Here is a 23,583-nt window from a genome sequence, read left to right as displayed (position 1 = left end):
GAAATTCAAACTTGTTATTATGTACTAACTTTTATTAGATCTTCTACTGCTATAAGGAATCAGTACTAATATCTTATAAATTACCTGGGTTAACTTTTATATTCTATATATTTTTTTTTTTTACTTTTTATAAATCTTATAGCTTTGTAATCTTATATGGACTGTGATAATATTATTTTAGGCTATTTAAAATGTTGATACTGCATCCTATTGTTCAATGAATTTGGTAATTGATTTGGCGAGACCTATTATAAAATTGCTTATTTTTTAGTGGTTTTAAATTATATCTAGTAAATTCTTCCCTATCTGTGAAAAGGGGAATTTGGTGCAGATGATTTTGGCTTGTTAAGGCAACTTATTTATGTAATTGTACTTGGATTTGTTTTATACTATTTTTGTTTGTTTGTTTTTTAACATATGGGATCTTGATTGTAGTTTTATGGCATCTGCCGAATAAAGATCTTTTGACTGACTGGCATGTCCACTTTGTATGTCAGAACAGCATGCTATACCAGCCAATATCACAGTTTTGAAATGCCCACATGAGAATGTAATGGTGAAGGTACTGTACAAAGACAAAACAAGGAGTATAGGCTTTAAAACATACCTGTTACACAAATCACATAGCAAACATCTGGAAAGGAAATTAAATTGAAATGAGACTGATACAAACAAAGCAGAACATCAAGGTGGGAATATGTCTAAGCCAACCTCTTCAAGCACCCTTTGGCTGAATATTGTCGAGTATCAGCTCCCTAATTGTTGCCAAAATCCACCTGTTCACATTCCCCAAACTTCAGTTCTTCATACAGTCACAGTCATTACATCGCATGACATTCTTACACTTATGAAAAGTAGCTGTTGATGAGATCTTCCCGCAAGGCAACTGCTTCCTCTTCACCACTGTTATACTCACTTGGCGATCCAGGAGTCTCACCCAGTAGTACTGCAGGCTCCCCCTCCTCTGGGACATATGGGATATTCCTCCACAGGGTGATCTTGTGGAGTAGATAGCATGCCACAGTGATCTGACACACGTTTCCAGGTGAGTAGAGGAGACTACACCAGTCCGGTTAGGACACCTAAATCTGGCCTTCAGGAGCCCAAAAGTCCACTCCACTGCCCGCCTTGTTCTTCCATAGCCTCATTGAAGCAGACTTCCCCTGGCATAGTTGGATTCCTTATTGGCATCAACAACTAAGGACGGTTTGGATACGCGGAGTCTTCTGTTAAGGAATGGGACATTTGTGTAACAATGAGTCACTCACTTCATGATTATAGCACCAGACATTGCAAACACACAAACAGGACAGAGGTGACTTACCAACCAGCCAGGCCCTCTCTGGGTACAGTTGGGACATCAGCTGAGTGCTGTTCCGCATTATGAAGGAATCATGGGCTGAAACCGGACAACGGGCACAGACCTGTGAAATGTAGAGATCTGCCAAACAGACAACTTGCATGTTGATGGAATAGAAGCTCTTTCTGTTGCAGTATACTTGTTCATTGGCCTACGGTGGGACGAAGCCAACATGTGTGCCATCAATGGACCCACCACATGTGGGGTGCGTGTAAAACCATAAAAGTCAGACTTAACATGTGCTAAATCCTCACGCTGGAGAAACTGAATATAGCTGTCCAGGTGTTTCAACATTGCTGAGAGGATATCGTTCAACATCTTACTGAACATAGGTTGGGGCATGCCAGCTGATAAGGCCACTGTATGTTGGAAGGACTCTGAGGCTAGGAAGTACAATACTGACATGACTTGTACAATGGTTAGTATGCTGGTTAGATAACTAATAGCTGGCATCTATGCCATAAGTCCACTATTGTTTGCCTATTCAGACGGTGCAGCAGGATAATGTGGCATTCTTCTATGGTCTGAAGGTCTGGCAGTGGCCGGTAAACAGGAAGTTTTCGCATCCTCTCTCTCCCTGGGTACCTATGTATGACAAGACAAGTTTTTAACATTATTCACTGTGTCCACAGCAACATACATGATACATGTCAATGATATTCTGTGACAAGGATAGACATGGCAACCAATACACATCACACACATGACCCCCATCGTTTTCCACACATGTAGCCACAATGCATATGGACCAAACTCAAAGATGTGCAACATGATTGCCGCTCAAAATGTGAGTGGATATCCCTACTGCCAAAACGACCATTGGCAGGGGTGGACTGTGCTCCATTACTAAATGACGTCTGTGCCCTGCAACACATTACAATGGTGTTTGAATAGTAAGACCTACACAACAAGACAGGATAAGCATGTTTGTGAGGTCCAAAATACATTTTTGCATGTGTGTCACAGTTTATATAGCCCAATACAGCATTTTAGGCCACCAAAATGGTGGCTGTCTGACCTACTCCACTAGACATTAGGAACCGCCCATGACCGCTGGCAGAAATCGTCATGGCTGTAGGCAGTTGCAACCGCGGCAGATACAGCCATAGGGTAATGTTGTTGCCAGTGGCTGTCATGGGCCAATGGCTGTGTCTGCCGGTGGTGAAGCCCACATATGTGGGGGACGTGACTGCCATGTTTTGCAGATTCTGTCACTTGACTCCTGACACTGCTGCCAGCAAGACCTCCATGACCTGAGCTGCTTGTACTGCCACTGGGAGCAATCATGCCATGTCCAGCAGGTGATAGGGTCCCTGCCTTCTCTTCAGAGGAGCTGGAGAGGCCATTGACTGAGGTCCTACCTCTGTATGAACAGCTCTATGGTTCACCAGAGGAGTAGGGAAGTCCCTCCAGTGCACACTTTTCTCTGTACTTCACCATACTTTCCCTCCTCACAGGCTAGAATGTGCCCATGTGTGCCAGTTTGACTATTCATGTGCCTGTTGTTGCAGTCTGTGTGGCATCAATGGGATATAAAATGTGCAGGTATTGGTGGAAAGTGCCATATATTAAGTTCAGTCACATTGTGTTGTGTGAGGGTTTTGAGGCCATAGATCTTCCTTGTGTTGGATGCATATAACTAGGTGAGGAGACATTACTGCCATCCACTGACATCTTTTTCCACATGATTGTTGTAAATGTCAGACAACCTGTATGTGCATAACAGTATGAGCTGAGAATGCATGTTGTATGAGTCAGTTGAGAGTAATGTGAGCAATGTGTATAGTGCCACGGAAATGTCAAAACACATTTGCCCTTGTTACACTGTTGTTTGGAAGGCATATCATGACTCACTCTGCCCTTCAGGTTGCCACACATACCACATGCCAAATTGCTGTTGGCTGCATGATGTACTATCATGCATGGAAGTAATGGGAATGGAGTGTTATGTAGGTTCTGTCAGCTCAGCCTGCAGAGACCAGGGCCTGTGACATGTATCTCCTAGTATGGTACCTAGTCTAGACTGTGGTGGAGTCACTGTGGCTATGGAATGGTGGCACTGTGCCCACTCCCTGTACTCCAGTAGATCCTATCATGTGGCCAATATGAGGCTCTGGTGGCAAAACCTTCCCTGAATGCCTCATTCCTTTGACTAGATTAGGAATGGGAACAGAAGTAACTCATTAATCTAAGCCATAGGTGCACTTAGCATCTTTGTCAATGTATGTCTTTGACTCAAGACAGGTCCTTTACTCCCACAACTCTATTGTCACCTTCCCACAGGTCATATGTGTCCTGTACAGGCTTATTGCAGAACTGACAGTCCCACAGTACAGACGGTGTGTTGATTCCTGGGAGGCCATGCTATGTGACTTAGTAGGTTTGTCACATAGCAGAAACTGTAGAATGCATGCCTTTGTTTGTTGAATTCCATCTCTGTAGGATGGACACATATGCCCAAAGGAATGTTTTGTGGTACAGGTACATAGCACATAACCCACCCACTGAAGTGGCATGAGTCTGCATTTGTTATTCCACATGTCCACACTTGGACAGGGAAAACACTTTTTGTGCCCACCATGTCAGTCCCTTCATTGTTACACATGTGTAATATTTGAGTTTGTACTCTGGCAGTTGCATGTAGGGACTGTATGCAGTGAGTCATTCTCATAGAGTGTGAATGTGTTGGTCCATTAATGCCCAAGGGGTTTACCCTTCTGAAGTCACATATGTGTGTAGTGTTTCATAGTGGCTCGCATCACAGTACAGGTTGCTAAAGCATGGGCTACATGATGTCAGTAAGCTTGCTTAGTCATTATAGGGCCGGAGCAGGGTAATGGGTTAGTCTGCAGATGGAAAAATTTGGCTTGTATGTGTCATACTTGGGTAGTATTGACAAATAGAAAGGTCCTAGCTTGATGTTACTGACATGTATGTGACGCAACCATTTGTGATGAAACTTGTGCCTTGATTTGTCTTTTGCATTCATGCAGGTCAACACCCATGGAAAGAAGGCACTATGGAGAGCCATCGCCCGGAGGGTGTGGACACTGGGAGTCCACAGCTGGCTGAGTCACCACTGCTGGAAAAGTTGGGAGAACCTGAGACACTGTACCAAGAAAACCACTGAAATCCAGCTGATGATGTCCTCCCAATGTTGTCGGAGTACCCGTCAGACCATGACCCCCCTCCCCCAATGGCCCGCATTCTGGCAGGGGCCTATCCAGAGCTTGATGGGCATTTGAGGGCAACACAACAGCCACGAGGGGGTGAGCACAGGGCATATTCCTGCCTGTCACATTGCCAAGTGAATGTGTTAGGTTCTGACAGCTCCCCTTAACAATTAGGGATGAGCCATGTGTCACATAGTTGATGAGTGATTGTTTGTGTAGATGTGTCATGAGGTGCATACTGATGTTCCTTGCCTATTAGCCCAGGGACCTAGGACACAACTGGGTAGAATCTACAAACCACTTGCTCTCAAGGGACGACATATGGCTGTGTACATTGATCAAACAACTACTGTTGTGTAATTTCTACACAACAGACCACTACTCCTCAGTGTTACAGGCCAAAGGTAAGTAAGTGATGGATCACTGTCCTCAGCCATGTGTCTGGGTAAATGAGTATATTGGTATCTGCCACCCAGAGGCTAGTTGTCTTCAGTGCATGATAGGTGCTGGTGCCTCACTGCAGTCTGTAATGTGAAGATGGCTAACATACATGTGACAGAGACTACATTGTTCTTTGGGTCAGCTATAGATCAATACTTTCCCTTGGTAAGTGGGGAATGTTCATTGACATAATTTATGTGCCATCACTGTTGCCAACATTCCTTGTGCCTACATGGCAGCATGTGTCCCTTTCACATTAGCAAAATATTTATAAGCTGCTGTTTCATGCATGGTCTACCTGTGTTGATGGGATGATGTCTGTATTCTCTCACATATATGTGGATGGCAACCTGTGTGTGGAATAAGCCATTAACAATGGGGGTACATTTCATGTTGTGCCACATACAGGAGTGTGTCATCATTGTTTATTGCACACATACCCTCATGTGTAATAGCATGTAATTTGGCATGTATAGCTGCAGTAGCAATGAGGGACATGACAGGGTTTTGAGCAACAATGTGCATTTCTATGCCTTTGATGGTGCAGCATGTAGCAAAGTGCACTGCACATGTGTAATGGGTAAGGTTATTGACCTGACTGTTGGCATGCATCATGGAGTGACTTGCAGTTATGTTGAAATCGCATGTGTTTGGGTACAGGCATTTATCCCCAGACAGACATCTGAGTCTGCATGACCATAATGGAGACAACGAAGAAGCTTCCAATTGGGCAACATGTTGAGGGTCTTCAACAAGTACTTGCAAATCTCTTGGCCTCTCCAACATCCAAGGGAGTAAAGGTGTCTACTTATGCACTCAGAGTATGTCATAGTAAAGGGTGTCAGACAATAGTGGTGATTACCCTAGGGCTTGCTTATTCATTGTGTTGTGGATTTTCGAGGACATCTCTCTCTGACATATTGCACGTGATGTCTACAGTGTTCATTTCCATGCCACATTTGTGGCCTATCTAAGCAACATTAGTACTACTTCCATGGCTCTATTGGGACAAATATTACTTGGTGAAGTGTGCATTGTTGATATGTTTCCATTGTGATATGAGTATTTCCATGTCACCTTCTCCAGGCTGTTGCACTTCTGTCATAAACATGGCAGGAGTTTGGAGCATCACTTCTTATTGTTGGATCATAATGTATGTGACAAATGGATGTGTGCATGACCTTGTCTGGGATCTGTGAGAATGCATTAGGCATTGTCCTACTATTGTATGACAACAGGTAACTGAGATCTACTCCATGGGACAAAGCTTTGAGGGTGATGAGGTCTTCTACTTGTTGAATGGTTACTGTGATTGCCCAACTTCAGCCATGCAATTTAGTTGTGTGGGATCCCGATTTTCATGTGGGCCTCTGTTAACAGTTCAGATGGCATGCATGCATATAGTATGGTACATGTATGAGCCACTTAGGTGGAGTTTGTTGCTGGGGCCACTTGATATTATGGTAATGTTTGCTAATCTGTGCTGTTGTTCAAGTGTGATCATGCACATGTGATGACCCAATTTCTCTTTGTATTTGCAGCATCAGCACCTGCAAACGAAGGAGACAGGGCACAGCTGAATGGGGAGGTATCTGGGGTAAAGACACCACAGACACAGAGGGACCCAGTGGCCTGGAGGGGTTGGCAAGTGCCACAGGGAGACCGGAACATCCTCTTTATCATTGGATTCTTCCTCCAGTGGATACTCCATGGTTGTGGAAGACCCATCAGGGAATATCCCTGTACCATCCTTGTCAGCAACCCCCATTCTATTACCACCTTCCTTGTTGCTCCCCACCCAGTTGGCTATGTCTGCTCACCCAAAAGGGTGGGCACCTCCTTTGCCACAGGCACCTCTGCCCCAGTGCCTGTTACCTGTGCTGAGCTCAGTGAGGAAGCTATTGACCTGTGAAGTATCTCTGCGGGTCAGTCAGCCAATGTGAATGCCATCCAGGGATTGGCAACCCACTTCCAATAAACTGATGCATTCATGGTGCAATGGCTGTCCTACAGAGGTCTTTTCAGGCTCTGGCCTCACCACTGATGGCAGCCAATCACCCTCCACCTTCCTCTTCCCAATCCAAAGCCTCCCTTTCCCTAAATGGCCAAAGTACACAGACCAATCCACGCACACCCTCCTCAATGCACAAGAGCAGCACCCACAGACACAAGCATCACAAAACACACTGTCATGCAAGCAAACAACTGCCACCCACACACACAACATCAGTCACCACTTCCCCCCTACCACCCCCAGTGTAACACACACATCAAGTGTACCCACATGCACCAAACCAACAATCAGTGACACACCCACCACATCAGTATACCCGCAGACACCACCCCACCATATAATAGACACACCGACATCCACCACTACCTGCTTCCCTCAGACACCACCCCAACCGACAAACACACATCCACCACTCCATCCCCAGCACCTCCACCTCCCAGATCCCCAAGACACATAAATGCACTCACTCACCCACACAACAGACATCAACCAAACACAAGCATACCTCCCAGAAGCATGCATCCACGACATCCACCTCAATACAGCCACTCCCTCAACCTCTAAATCCCCACCCCATTCTGATGACTGTCCCTGTGTTCCAAAGTCTGACTTTTTTGCTTGAGCTTGCCCTTTCCCCTCTTCTCTCTACCCCCTTCCCAAACCCAAGAGGCCCATACCCACCTCCCAACCCCTCCCTTCCACCTTCAAGTCCTCCCAAGGCCCCCTTCAAGCACCCTTATCCCTCCCCCTAAGAAGAAGCTCACCCTCCTAAGAAACAGTCCACCCCTCCCAAACCCAAGACCAAACCTGCCCATTCCAAATCTGACCCTGCCAAAGATGATCCCTGAGGTGCCTGCGTGCCCACTTGATGCCATTCCTGTGGAGTGTCCCTGGCAGTTAGGAGTCAAGTGACGGCACCATGATGTGCCTGTGCAACACAAATGGGCCGGCCAATGGACTTGGACTTTTCCTATTTTAAATTTAATAAAACGAAAAGGTTTTTGGGGGGTACATGTGTCCTGCAATTCCTTTTCTACCTCTATGTTGTTCCTGAGTAACCTGTGTTGTCTGCCTACAGATGTGTGTGCTTCTGCCTGCTTGCTGATCAATTTACGGTTGTTTGCAGTATCTGACTTTGTGGGCAGTGCTGGTGTCCCCCATGACAAAGGTATATGTTGAGAATGTGGATATGTGGGTGTAACTGCAATGCTTGTGTCATGACATTGTGTACTGTTTGCTATGGTATTTCATCTTGTGTGGTTCAATGTGAGCATGTATGTTGTTGGACTTGTCTCCCTAATATGCAGGTGGAATAGTATGTGCTTTGTTGACTTGCACTTCCAAATTGTGCAGAAAGGCATGTCATTTGGGTCTAGTATTGTTTGTCCCAGAGATACCTGAAGGGCCAGTTCCTATGCAAGTGGTGTTTTATGGCAGTTGCAAGGTGATATGTATCCCAGTGCAGCCTCCTCCCCTTGGTGTTCCTGCTGGCACCATCCCAATTGTGCAGGTATTGTTTGCATAATGAGATTTCTACATTTGTCTCTCTGTCTAACGTGCATCCCATTGTCCTTACATTGTGTTGCAGTGTGGGTGATGTGTGTGTCCATTGCAGAGCTGTTTACTGGGAGTGTTGTTTTTGTTCCAAGCCACATCCATACATATGTGGGTTGAATGTGACAACAGTCCATGGCATGTGAGGAATGTGTGTGTGAGAATGTATTTATAGATGGGATGTTGGTGTATTGTTAGTGTTGTGTGAGACAATGTTGTGTACACTTCACTGTCCCTGTGCCTGAGATAAGTGGATGTGTGTTTTTGTGTAGTGTTGCAATGCTCTGTGAGTGACCTGCCCAAAGGGGGCACATTATGACTCCACATGTGTCATTTCTATTTATGATTCCAACCCGGCACACATGACACGTGTAATTGGTGCCATAGCGTGACCCCATATCAAGTGGACAGCTGTGCAACAATCTGTTGATACGGTTAATAACACAGGTAGGTGTGTGTACTTACAGGCGGCTGCGCCCATAGAGGCATGGATTTTGTGCACCTTTGATGAGCAGCAGTAGTAGTGGCAGGATGTGGGTGATAGGGTCCATGGCACCACCGGATGTGTGAGGCTGCCTGCAGGTGAGTGTCTCCTTTTATAGTCCTTGTTTCCGCCTGCTGAGACATGGACGTTTGACTGACACGGTCACATTGGTGGTGTGCAACCTCCTAGTGTGTCTGGCGGAAACACAAGCTGTGCCAGCCTGTTTGTGCAGCCTTGTGACCGTGCCGGTCTGTGGAACCTGGTGGTGCCGGCGGGATCTCAGAGGTTTTTGCTCCATAGGCCAGCATGAATTGTAATCTGGTGGTCCAACCGCCAACCCGACAGCAGTCAGATCGCTACCACCATCATGGCGGTCCATGGACCACCAAACTCATAATGAGGCCCATAGTTATAGAAGATTCTGGCAGCTTTGGGGCCCTTAGGATGAGCACAGGTGTTCAGAATATGTTGATGTTTCTTTACGAAAATATGAAATGGTTTTAAGGTGATTTAGAATGCTGGAACATTACTAGGAAACTGATCTGACTTGTATCCAACCAATCTTATCTGTTGAAACCAGTCTGATTTTAAGCTGCACTAATAAACAGATTTGTGATTTTCAGTGACTTTTACACTTTCTTAACCAACACATTTTGTTATATGTATCAACACCATCCAAACCGCGTTTACAACTGGCTACAAATTCATAGTAGGCTAATACGGTATATTAATTGTCTTCCAGGTGGCGTAGTGTAGTATTAACTTGTGGATGGCTAAAGAGACATGGTGCATGATAAAGATATTTTAATAATCATGCGCAAGGGGCAAGGGAGTATGAATTCTAAAAAGCCTGCCATATTTGCTTTATGTGAGTAAACTATCTGAAAAGCATGCTGAAATTTCATTGTGTATTTTTCCATCTCGAAGGAGAAGCTTCTGCTTTACAATGCTCTGTTCTAGTAACACAAATTAAGTGTTCACAAATTATGTTTTAATGTAGTTGACCGTATTCCAAATTGATAGAAAAACGTATCAGTAATTATTGCTTATGCAAACACAGATTATCACCTGAACTATACAGATTGTGACTGTGAATAAAATGTAGAATTGAAATACAAGGTAGCAAACAATAAATACAATTCTGTGTTTCATATGTACAAAAAGAAGATAACTTTGATCCACTGGAATTTTGTTCAAGGTGTTACAAATATTATTGAAGAATATTATTGTTTTATAGGAGGTATTTAATTTCTAATTACGTTTTGGAAAGATTTAGTCATTTGATAAATCTGTCAACCTCACATCAAACGTAACGCTTCATATTTCTTTGAAAGATAAATGTAGGCAAGCATGGCCCCTACACTGAAACTATTAAATATACATCCAAACATGCAGCCAATAACGTCCATATAATGCTTAAAAGAAAAAGAAAGCTGACCAAATAAAGAAACAACGTAATATGGCCTGAACCAGAACACAGATTCATATATGTGAACAAATCAAGCTTTTATGCGTTAATATATGTTGGTGAAATTCAACTGGTATTAAGTTTTAGGTATATGTATGCTCTCATTTCTCAGTCTCAAATATATCATAAAGAAATCATTGCACATCCCATATCTCACAGAGAAGAGGTGTAAATTTATGATCTTTAACTCTCCAAGACATGAGCATCTCTGCATGGTGATGGTTAAATGTTCTTAATTCAGTGAGTCTTCCAAGAAGCCGTGCAAAATGCTGAGGATTGTCTGAGTGGTAAAGCTTGCAGAGTTTCTGTAGAATTTCAAGCAATGGTTCTTGAAGCTTTTCAACCAAGTCTTTATTGTTTATGTATTGTCGATCTGTTGAAATACAGAAAATAAAATCAATCTTACATAAGTCAGATAATACAATACAGGTTTATTAATGCTTTCTGACCTATTTTGTTAATATTTTGTATCAAATAACGGACTTAAAGGATAATCTTCTTAGTGCCAAAGACTCATTTAAAAATATATCAATGCTCCTTAGTCTTCATGTGGCATGCCTTTGCTTACCTTGTTATAACCATAAGTGTATAGTGGATTTAAATTATAAAAATGTATCTGCCGAATAAAGACCACATGAAGATCACTAGCAAAAACCGTAGGGGGTAATGATGATTAGCAATATTTTTACTACTACTGCTCATCATTATTGTTGGTCCTGGCACTTTTACAGGGTCATTCCCCAAACTTTTTGCCTTTTTCTGTCTTATTTTTCTGACCCTTGTTGACTGGCGTTATGACTCTGAGTACTTTTTCACTGCTAATCAGTGCTAAAGTGCATGTGCTCTCCCTTGTAAACTTGGTATGATTGGCTTATACCTAATTGGCATATTTAATTTACCTATAAGTCCCTTGTTAAGTGGTATTCCTACACCCAGGGCCTGTAAATTAAATTCTACTACTAGGCCTGCAGCGCTGCTTGCGCCACCCACTGAAGTAGCCTTTCAAACCTGTCTCAGGCCTGCTAGCGCAGGGCCTGTGTGCGCAGTTTTCTGCCACAGGGACCTGGCATCTAAATTCACTATCCAGGCCCAGAACTCTCTTTTACTACATGTAAGTCACCCCTAAAGTAGGCCCTAGCTAGTCCTCTGGGCAGGTGCTATGTATTTAGAAGGCAGGACATGTGCCTGGTTGCAAGGCCTGTCCTGGTAGTGACAAACAGCCTAACTTGGTGTCTCACTGCTGTGAGTGCTGCCTTCTCATAGGATTGCAGTAGAAATGCCCTGCCTTATGTGTATGGGGTATTGTCTGATTTATGAGGGGTAGAGTAGGCATGATTGGTATGGTTGTAATGGTAGTGAGAAATGATGCTTACTGGTATAGGTGGATTTTTTATTATCATTACAGAAATGCCACTCCTAGAAAGTGAGCATTTCTCTGTGCTTATGACTCTGGTGTATTTTGTCGTTTGACTCCAATCCACGTCTGAGCAGAGTGACAGTTGGTCTTTGTGCATACTTTTCAGACAGCCTGTACACAGGGAGGGTGGAGAGGTCACAAAGGTGCATTTACATACTGAATAGTCTTCCTGGGCTCAGAGAAGAGGGAGGTGGCGCACACCTGCATTTGTAAAGGCTGTGCCCTGGCCTCACACAATAGGGTTGTTTACCCCCAGCTGATGTTTGGAGCCTGTACTGGAGGAGAGAGGGGGCACTCCCAGAACCAGTAGTAACTGGCTGGAATTTCCTCTCCCCTTTCTTTGTAAACACACTGTAAACTGAGTTTAATTTAAGTACAGGGGATCTTTCCCCACAAGTCAGACATTCTTGCGACTCCAGAGACCCTTCTGGAACTGGACACAGGACGCTGCTGAATGGACTCACCAGGACCCACCTTAGACTGCTGCTGCTGTGCTGACCTGTGACCTGCCTGGTCACTAGGAGGAACTGCCACCATCTGCATCAATCAAATCAATCAAACAATCAAATATATTTCTTAAGTGCACTACTCACCCGGTAGGGTCTCAAGGCGCTGTGGGGGGTGGATGGGGCGGTTACTGCTCGAAAAGGCATGTTTTGCGTAGGTTGGTGGGGAGGGAGTTCCAGGTTTTGGTGGCGAGGTGGGAGAAGGATCTGCCGCCAGAGGTGGTGCGTTGGATGCTGGGGACTGTAGCGAGGGCAAGGTTGGAGGAGCGGAGCTGTTGAGTTGGTATGTGGAAGTTGACTCGTTTGTTGAGGTAGGCCGGTCCAGTGTCGTGGAGGGCTTTGTGAGAGGGACAAGGATTTTGAAAGTGATCCTTTTGTTGATGGGCAGCCAGTGTAGGGATCTGAGGTGGGTGGATATGTGTTTGTGGCGGGGGGGTTGAGAATGAGACGTGTCGCTGCGTTCTGGTTTCGCTGGGGTTTTCTTGGAAGCGTGGCTGTGGTCCCTGCGTAGAGGGCGTTGCCGTAGTTTGCTTATGAGGGTGTGGGTGACTGTTCTTCTTGTTTCTAAAGGAATCCATTTGAAAGTCTTGCGTAGCATGCAAAGGGTGTTGAAGCAGAATATGATATGGCGTTGATTTGTTGGTTCATGGAGAGAGACGAGTCCAGTATGATGCCAAGGTTGCGTGCGTGGGTGGTGGGTGTTGTGGGTGGTCTGAGGGTGGTGGGCCACCAGGAGTCATTCCATGCTGCCATGTTGGGGCCGAAGATGATGATCTCTGTTTTGTCTGAGTTCAATTTGAGGTGGCTTGCTGTCATCCAGTTGGCGATGTCGAGGAGTCCGGCGTGAAGGTTATCCTTGGCGGTAGCTGGGTTCCTAGTGAGGGAGATGATGAGCTGGGTGTCGTCAGCGAATGAAATGATGCTGATGCCATGGGGGCGGAGGATATTGGCAGAGGAGCCATGTATATGTTGAAGAGAGTGGGGCTGAGGGAGGATCCTTGGGAGACCCCACAGATGATCTTGTTGGCTGTAGACCGGAAAGGAGGGAGGCGAACTCTTTGGGTTCTTTCGGAGAGGAAGGAGGTGAGCCAGTCCAGGGCTTTGTGGCAAATTCCGGCGTCGAAAAGGCATGCGAGGAGGGTTTGGTGGCATACAGTGTCAAAAGCTGCAGAGAGGTCTAGGAGGATGAGGGCGACGGTCTCACCCTTGTCCAATCTGGTCCTGATGTCATCTGTGCAGGCGATGAGGGCGGTCTCGGTGCTGTGGTTTTTGCGGAATCCAGACTGGTAGACAATGAGTATGTTGTTGTCTTCTAGGAAGCGAGACAGTTGAACATTTACTATCTTCTCCACGACCTTTTTGGGAAAGGGGAGAAGAGAAATGGGTCGGTATTTCTTTGTGCTGGCCTGTTGTTGGGCCTGCTAGCCCTGTGCTTCCCTCCCCTCTGCTGTCTCCAGGGGCAGGGTGCTGTGGCCCTTGACCCCTGCAACTACCCAGTCCGAAGAGTGCTGTCTTTCTTCACGTAAAACGTGCCCTGCGAGCGCTTGGGCATTGTGTTTGCTAGCGCCTTGGAAGTGCTCCTGGATGCTACCTATAGCACCTGAGGAGTGCGGCCTTTGAAGAAGACTCATCGCCGCGACCCAGGCACAGCGTGCTAAAAAGAGCTTGACGTAATCCGGATGCCCCTCTGCGACCCGGCTTGGTTATTTCAAAGCGCGAGTAATTCGCGCTGGCCCCAGGACCCCCGGGGCACCCTTGATTCAAGATATGGAGCGAGCGCACTCTTATCGTGCCCCTGGGGCCAAGTGCACTCCTCAGAGCACCCACGGGGGATAAGCAGCAACCTGCTTTGGTGCATGCACACCGCTGCGACCCAGACAGGCTGGGATCCGAAAGGAGACGTTGGGTGGGGAAGGAAGCCTCCTCCGAGGCTCCCCGCCCCACCAGAGCCCCTGTTGTGTTGCGGACGGGCAGGGGGGGAGAGGAAGCCTCATCGGAGGCTTCACCTGCCCCAACAAAGCCTGATCTCGTTTGTGGAGACTGCGGGTGGGCGGAAGTCTCGACAGAGGCCCACCACACTACAGGGCCCCTTTTGAGGCCCCCAATGTGGCCCTTGTTGCTTTGTTTGGGCTTTCCTTGCCCCCCCATTGGAGGGCCAGTTAAGGCCTGGCAGGGACCCCAGAGATTGCGGGCCCCAGGAGGGGCCCTTTATAAACACCAGAGGGGGTGCGTGCCGCCCCTATCTCCAAGGATCAACACGTGGCCCCTGTTTTGTGCATAGGAGCGCCGGGGCCCCTCATATTGTTCTTCCTGGCACAAGGAGTGCCTTCCACATCATAATACAGGTACTCTTAAATAAGACATGCACTGTTCTAAAAATGCTCCTCATAGGGTCATGACGGACAGATGTGTTAACTTGCTATTTTTTATGTTACATATATGTGCTAGTGTTCCTTTTATGGACATGACACGCTATGTGTTTTATGACTTGCCATAGGTCTTTATAATGCTCCTAGTATAGGCATTTATTATATTTCCATGACAAGTGCATTTATTTCTTTACTGTGATTCCTGACTACTGCTTATGTTGCAGAATCCTGAGTACTTATGTGTTCTAATGTGACTACTGCTTATTCTTGCAGAGTATTAGTAACCTGTGTAACATGCCTAATTAGGGGTTTTGCTAAGTTTTATGAGTCTTTATGGTTCGAATCTTTTTTATTTGCACTTATGAAACATAAAAAGAAAACACTGCCAATGGCCAGAATAATGCTCTTATCCATTAACTGTCAAAAACCAAACAATAGAAGCCCCCCCCGTGCATTTATCAGTAAACACATTTAATGAGGCTGGGCGAATTACGTTGTAACATTTCATCCCTCCTCTTCTTACTGCTGCAGGGCCTCTACAGCTGATAATCAGAGGAGCCTTAGATATTTAGGACAGGCCAGATCCGGAAACTCCCCCGTGAGGAGGGAGAGATATGGCTGCCACAGTTCTCTGAAGGAGTCCCCTTGTGCTGTGAGTACTAAAGTGAGTTTCTCCATTCCCAGGACATGCCACATTTTGTGCAGCCAGCCCACATGTATTGGAATCGTGGAAGTGCCCCACTGTGCCATGATATTCTGCAATGCCGCCCCCAGTGCTAGACCTATCTGCAGACCACTAAGTGACTTAAGTGGGAATGTTAGAGGGTTGGGGAGTCCTAATATTATATAGGCAGGGAATCTTGGGAGCTTAGTCTGAAGATGTGTGTCGATGTCAATAAGGATCGACTCCCACTAGAAGGTGAGCTTTGGACTATCCCGTAACAAGTGTAATAGCGTTCCGGATGCACCACATTTCCTCCAACAATCGGGCACTTCGTGTGGGGTCACTCTTGTGCAAGCGCGCAGGGGTGAGATACCAATAAGTGGCTATTTTAGTGTTCGTCTCTACACTGGCAATGATGCGAGCTGTGTGGCGTGCCTTGTAATACACTACTTCCCACTCATTGTTCGTAAGTAACCTCCCCAGTTCCGCCTCCCACCTTTCCTGGCTCTGTGCCCGGGTGTCTGAAGAGTGTTGTAAAAAAGTGTAGATGTCCGATATAAGGTGCCTATCCGAAGTCCTCGTCAATAGCCACCTCTCATATTGAGTGAAAAACAGAGCTGAACTGCCCGGTAATTATGCAGAATATTAGGGATGCCCAGGCCTCCTTTCAGAGGGGATTGATACGCCAGATCCCGGCACATACGATGTCTCCTCTCTGCCCAAAGTGGTTGATTTCGACCTGTATTGCTTGAAGCATACCAAGTAAAGGCTCAATCGGCAAAGCCTGGAATAAGTAAAGAATCGTCTCTAACACAGTCATTTTTATGCCCGCTATGTGATTCATTCACTAGATGGGATAGAACTTCCACTTAGGCAGGTCACTCGGACACTTTGTAGGAAGGCCCGGTAGTTCGACTCTGCAGGTGCGGAGATCGTTGCGGCCAACTGTATTCCCAGATACAGGAGGGAAGTTGGTTGCCATTGAATCGGGTATTGTTGGGTGAGAAGTGCACTGTTTCCGGGCAGAGTGAAAGGTTAAGAGCCTGAGATTTCTGGATGTTTATCTTGAAAACCAACAATGTCCCAGAAGCCTCTATCTCCCGTAGTAGAAAAGGAAGGGCCTGTTGTGAGCTGTCCAAAGTCACAATCACGTCATCTGCATAGAGAGCTAGGGTGTGTTCCTCCCCCCCCCAAAAAAAACACAACCCTTGTATCGTCTGGGTTGTCTCATACTCGCTGGGCAATTGGCTCCATATAAAGAGCAAACAACAAGGGCGAGAGAGGGCACCCCTGTCTCGTCCCCGGCGAATGGAAAATAGGGGCAATGTCAACCCACTTAGCTCATTTACCGTAGATTATTAGAAATTCTTTTGGTTTTGTAACATGCAGACTTTTTTCAACATGGCTTTTCTTTTTGCTCCACACCAACAAAGAAGAAGTCAAAGACAGAAGCACATTTTTAGGATCAGGATGATTTTATTCCAACAGACTGAGAAGGATATTTATGATAAGTGAAGGCTGAGCAGCAATATTATATAAGATGTCATTGCTAAATTGGACCCAGTTTTGCATAAGAAGGAGTGTCTCCATCCCCAAATACTAAGGTACTGTATTGCCTTCAACTTTGAGTCTCAGGGAGCTATCCTTGTGCATTAGCCACAACAGGAGGTGTTTGACAAAGTTCCAGTTTTATCCTCAATTCGTTGGGTACAGTGCTGATTAACATTAACAGTCACATTGCATTGCCTAAAACTCCACAATATTTGCAGCAAACAAAATAGGATTTTTCTCCAAGTTCTAGACTTTGTGGATGTACCCATCTTTTAATTTGTCACAGAATGTTTGTATCAAATAGGAAAGGACATAACTCTTTGATGATGCAATTTGTATGTAATGCAGGATGTTTAATAACAGACCTTGTAGCAAAATTCCCTCTTTCAGCACGATTCATACAACTTTATCTTAGGCCTGCGTGCCTGCGACAAGGGTCTGGCGGAGCCTGCTGCTTCATGATGCCTGGGTGCGCAGCGAGGCGCTGCTTGACAGCTTTGACCCTCTCCTGCTTGCCTGACGCCGTGATAGAGGTGGCATCTGCCCGGAGTGCTGTGGGGCCAGTGGGTCCATTTGGAGGCACAAGCCAGGCGGACCAGTCACTGTGGCCCCTCCCCCCACTATGGGTGTGGCTGTACCATGGAGCAGCACAGACGGATTAACCATCACTTCCTGCGACCATCCAGGGCTGGTGAGCAGAAACCTTCTGATATGGTAGCCTGCCAGTTTTCCCCCCTATGTCCTTGAGTGCTCGCGGTGCTATGAGCCCAGGGATCGTGTCAGGTCCAGGCTTCGTCATACTTGAAGCAAAGGCCTGCACCAGTCTAAGTGACCAACACGGAGTGGAACACCTTTCAACACTACAAGCACTTCTTGAGCTGGTGATCTGGGGTGGCTGGAGCCTATGCACCGCCTGGGTGCTGTGCTGCAACAGCATCCAGGTTGACACAAGCAGGAGGTGGCACAGGGGTCAGATCGGGCCCAGGCCCTCTCTGCTACAGTTAGAAATGCCATGTTGCGCATGACAATCACTGTGCCTGCTATCTCTGAGCTATCTTGCCTCACCTGCAGCTGGCCTTAGCACTGCACATGAGCTATTGAGCTTTGAGATATGCTCAGACCTGGCACTCGCTACTCCTCCCGGCCTTTTTGAAAGCTGTCCAGGCCTGCTCCACTCGAGTACTCACAATAACAATGACTTGCCAGACCTAGAGGCTCCTTGAACATCTCAATTTTAAAAACTGCTATAGTTGTGTGTTCCAAATGCCTCCACTCCGCAACAGCACTCACCTCCTTGACTTCCTCAATATATTGGCGCAATAAACTTATCTGAGGCATCCACTCCATGACCCCTTCAGTCACAGGGCTTGATTCTCCCCTGTGACTCAGCACAGACAACAACATACCCTGAGCAACTCCACCATTCCTCCTTATTTGAACAATACACTAACTGTGCAGCTGCAACCATCACTATAAAACTATCTGCATACTGGTGATAGAATACTGGATCCCATTTGCCCCCCACTGTCATAAACTGACAACTGGCAGACTCAACAAGCCGAAGAGCTGTTGGACACACATACACAGAAATGGGCTGTCTCAGTACAACCACCCAAAATGCACCATTCCAGGCAGATGCCAGCCCCTACTGCAGATACTAAGGAAGTCCCCAAGTCTGCACATCATGCCCGACCCATGACATTAGAGGACAAATTAGACACTGTGCTGGAAGCTATGGAAAACACACGGATGTCCTTAGAGACCAAGATAGACAATGTGGTAGCAGATTTAGGCCCTCATTCCGACCCTGGCGGTTTGAAACCGCCAGGGTGGAGGGCAGAGGAAGCACCTCCAACAGGCTGGCGGTGCTTCCCGGGCCATTCTGACCGCGGCGGTAAAGCCGCGGTCAGAAAAGGGGAACTAGCGGTTTCCCGCCGGTTTACCCCTGGCCCAGGGAATCCTCCATGGCGGCGCTGCTTGCAGCGCCGCCATGGGGATTCCGACCCCCTTCCTGCCAGCCTGTTTCTGGTGGTTTACACCGCCAGAACCAGGCTGGCGGGAACGGGTGTTGTGGTGCCCCTGGGGGCCCTGCACTGCCCATGCCACTGGCATGGGCAGTGCAGGGGCCCCCTAACAGGGCCCCACAAAGATTTTCAGTGTCTGCTTTGCAGACACTGAAAATGGCGACGGGTGCCACTGCACCCGTCGCACCCCTGCAAATCCGCCGGCTCCATTCGGAGCCGGCTTCCTCTTTGCAGGGGCTTTCCCGCTGGGCCGGCGGGCGATCTTTTGGAGATCGCCCGCCGGGCCAGCGGGAAAGTTCGAATGACCGGTGCGGTCTTTTGGCGGTTTCCGCCCGGCGGGCGGTGCCCGCCGCCCGCCGGGGTCGGAATGACCCCCTTAATGTTACTACACGCAGATTAGCACAAACTCCTCGACAGGGTTGGATTGGTGGAACAATCTCTCACAGAACTACAGCCAAAAACCCAATATATGGACTCATTCATAGAAACAATATTGGAGCATGTTAGTGTCCTGGAACAGTGGGCCGAAGATGGGGAAGGACACTCTAGATGCAACAACGTGCACATTGTGGGGCTCCCGCAGTGCAGTATGTAGAGCAATGGCTGTGTGAGCTACTCCCTCAGCATGCATTCTCGAAATATTTCTCAGTTAAATGAGTGCACCGTGTTCTAGCAAAGAAACCTCCACCTGGATCTGGCCCTTGTCCACTGTTGCTCAAACTGCTATACTGCCATGACATGGATTCAATCCTGCGCAAAACTAGGAAACTACTGGAGATTAAAGTAGACAATGCTCATATTATGTTTTTCTCTGATTACACCATTGTTGTTGTGAAGCTCCAAAATTCCTTTCTGGTGGTAAAACAGCACCTTCCCGAACTGCATGTGAAGTACATGTTATTCTTTCTGGCACATCTTCATGTGGTTGCCAAAGACAACACACACTTTTTAAATTTTTAAACTCACCTGACAATGCCTGGTGCTGGCTGGAGATGTATGGCCAGCATACTTCCAAATCACCACACTGTGGTGCTACATTGACCCATACACAGGCAGACGGCCATCGCCATCAACACCGCCCTGGATTGACTCGACCGCAGGCCCTAAAGGCTACACCTGACACCTGTCAGATCATGACAGAGCATCATGGGGCACTCCAACATGCCACCGCCCTTACTGAGCAGAAGCAACACTCAAGTCCTGTCATAGATCTGTTCTGTTCTTTTAGCAACGAGAGCTCCATTATGACTTGGTCCTCTTGTGTAGGCTCTGGGTTCACTCCAGATGTGACCCCGCAGACAGCACATTATATTATTTGATTGCCTATCTGCCCTGCCTTACCTTCTGTTGCCTAATGCACTACCATGTCTGAGGTCTATGCACCTAACCTCGTGGTCTCCCAAATCTGCAGGTTATCCTTGGACTACTCCTTTTCGGTGATGCACTTCACCTCTTATTGACAGACTAGCGATAATGACATGGATGGTTTATTTCAAGTTGTTTACATATATTGTATCAGTACTTATAAATCACATGTAAATTGGGGTACAATTCCTCTGTCCCACATAGGGAGTTTGTTTGCTTCCTAGTTGTCAGTTTACTGATTGATTTGGGTGGGCACTCGGTTAGTGCACTACTCATATGGTATTCAGTGTTACTGTTTTTGTTGCTATGTTTTACTGCTGCGAGTTCCACACACCACGCTCATTTCCACCACAAACATAAGCCACCTCCCACCCTTGCACACATGTACAACCATGCTTTTGTTGATTGCACCTGACCACAACCCTCTCTACCCCGAAACATATGGTGCACATTTAAGTACTAACATGGAATGTCTATGGCATCCATACTCCCAAAAGCCACTACGCCATTTTCTCTTATCCTATACGTCATTGTCCTACTGCAAGAGTTTCACTTAATGCACCAGGAAACACTTGAACTACAGCGATGCTGGCGAGGACAAATCTTTACCACTGACTTCTTCTCATATGCTTGTGGCACTTTGTTGTGGGTTAAACCGGGAACACCATTTGTGTCAAAGAACGGTGTTGTGGACCCAGATGGACGATATTTTCTTGTGAAAGTCAGATTAGATGGTCCTGATAGGCAGCATATATGCCCCAAACACTGAATAAATGATTTACTTACACTCACTTTCTGGGGTTTTGTCGCAGTGGAACGGCCTCCCATGACTACTGGGTGGTGAATTTAACTGTACACTTGACACTGCACTGGGTCGATCATTTTGTACGATGCCCCATACCACTGTCTCCACCACCCAAGCACTAAATGACTGGCTACAAAACTGGGAATATTTGGCATTTGGGGTAGCCATAATGCCACCTCTAAAGTACACTCCTTTTATTCTAAACCCCACTCATCACACATTAGGATTGATAGACTTGTGGGAAAATTATGGCTCACCTCCTGTGTTACTCACATTGACTATTTAGGTTGCACCCACTCCAACCACAATCCCCAATATTTGCAACTGGCATGGAAACGAGGTATGCCCCTGATCGCCACATGGCGCCATCAACCGGCAGCACTGGAGAGCCCATCCTTCTGTGCCTCTGTTGCCACAGATATTGAGTTTTTTTTTTATCTCAACACTGAGACCACTGCCATGAGATCCAGCGAATGGGATGCCTTTAAAGTAACAATACTAGATCACTGCTTGGGACTACATTGGAACATACGTCGTCAGCTGGATGCCGACATTTTGCACATCAAGCATCGAATCTTAAACCTGGAAAACACAGCTGCTACTGATGGCTGCTTTAACCTAGTGGAGGCATAATACGAGCAAGTGGCTGTACTAGATCGATTACAATGTCACAGTTATGCTGCCCACTTATCTCAAATGCACGCTACAGTAGATAAAGCTGGCTCACTCCAACAGGTTTGACCGAGCTGTACTGTTGTTACACTATGCTCCCTTACTGGCCCACTAATTTATGCTCAACACAACATCCATGGCCAAGCAACACGCCGTTACACCTCCCTTTACCAATCTACTACCATAGCCACTACAGAAGATATCGCCTCTTTCTTGACTACTACACCTCTCCCCCATATTATGCTATCTCAAACAACAGCACTAGATGAACCCATTACACCATTCAGAATACCTGAGGCGATATGTGCGATAGCATCTGGCAGGACGCCAGGCACTGACTGCCTAGCTGCGGAATCTAATAAAGCATATGCTTCATTACTGATACCTTGCTTATAAGCACTATATGCAGAGGAGCTAGAAACCTCCTACGTCCCAACCTCCCTCCGTGAAGCACTGCTCACCTCTTTGCCGAAATCAGGAAAAGATCCCTAGGTCTTGAACTCACACTGGCCACTTGTACTTCTGAACACGAATTACAAAATTCTAGCAAAAATTCTAGCAGACTGCCTTGCCCCATTAGTTCCAAAACCAGCACACCCAAACCAAAATGGGTCTTCGTGCCAGTCCACACTACTTCACTGAACCTGCAGTGGTTCTTCCACGTCATGGAATATAGCCCGATGCAAGCTGCTTAGTTCTTGATCTGGAAAGGGCATTTGATTCTTTAGAATGGCCTTTTATATTTGCAGTATTACCTCACTATGGCTTTGGAGATAAATATATAAGACTCATTCTGTTATTATATACTCTAACATTTGCCAGAGTGAAAACAGACTCCCTAATCTCCAACCCCATCCTTTTAGGCAGAGGCACGCATCATGGGTCTCCACTCTCCCCACCGCTCTTCTCTCTAGTGGTGGAACCTCTGGCTTTCCACTTACGTATAGTTTGTAATGACTGGGGAATACCCCTGGGTGATGGTATTCACTCAGTCTCCCTCTATACCGATGATCTCCTTATATATCTAAAAGAAGTAACCTCAATTCCAGACGTGATCACCAGCACTCTTAACAGCTTTGCAGCCTTAGCTGGCCTTAAAGTCAACTGGCCTAAATCCTGTCATTTCCTGTTCTCTATGGCCACTCCAGACCTGGGAATTTACTTACTTGCCGCCCTCCTTACTCACTGCCTCCACATTTAGACCCTAGGAATCCAAGTTTATCACTCACCTGCAGATTTACTGGATGGCAGTCTGACGCATACTGTCACATTGATCCACACTCAGATGACCTTCTGGAAAACTTTGCAGTTATCCTTGGTGGGCCTAAGAGCTGTACTCAAGATGGTCGTCCTTCCCGGTCTCCTGTATTATTTTGTGAATTTACCCCTCTGCATACACACTTCCTTTTTCCGGTCCTTTGTAGAAGTGATCATAAACTTCATATGGAACACTTCTAGATGTTGGATGGCAGTTAACAAACTTTACCAACCTACAGACCACTGAGGTTTAGCAATCCCCAATATAGAACAGTATTATTTAGTGTCCCAGCTACAATGGGTAGTAAATGGCTTGCCACCACAGACCTAGCTGATACCTCTGAACTGTTACCCACCTGGAGCCAAGCCAATATACACCAAGGCCCTTATTTATACTTTTTTAGCGCCTCATTTGCGCCGCTTTTTGATGCAAAAACGGCGCAAACTTACAAAATACAA

The 23,583-nt window shown here is 46.5% G+C and overlaps 1 protein-coding gene across 1 annotated transcript in view; it reads right to left on the bottom strand.

The window, feature by feature from the left end:
- Positions 1-9,995: 9,995 nt before the first annotated feature.
- Positions 9,996-23,583, bottom strand: part of NR1H4 (nuclear receptor subfamily 1 group H member 4) — a 259,871-nt gene continuing 246,283 nt past the window's right edge. The window contains exon 9 of the mRNA XM_069229604.1: positions 9,996-10,867. Within this exon, the coding sequence (XP_069085705.1) occupies positions 10,629-10,867 (239 nt within the window). The 3' untranslated portion in view covers positions 9,996-10,628. The remainder of the gene's footprint in view (positions 10,868-23,583) is intronic.

Source organism: Pleurodeles waltl, chromosome 4_1 (genome assembly GCF_031143425.1).
Source record: "Pleurodeles waltl isolate 20211129_DDA chromosome 4_1, aPleWal1.hap1.20221129, whole genome shotgun sequence".
NCBI classification, from domain to species: Eukaryota; Metazoa; Chordata; class Amphibia; order Caudata; family Salamandridae; genus Pleurodeles; species Pleurodeles waltl.
The sequence above is the reverse complement of the archived record's forward strand: the minus strand, read 5'-3'. Positions and strand labels throughout refer to the sequence as shown.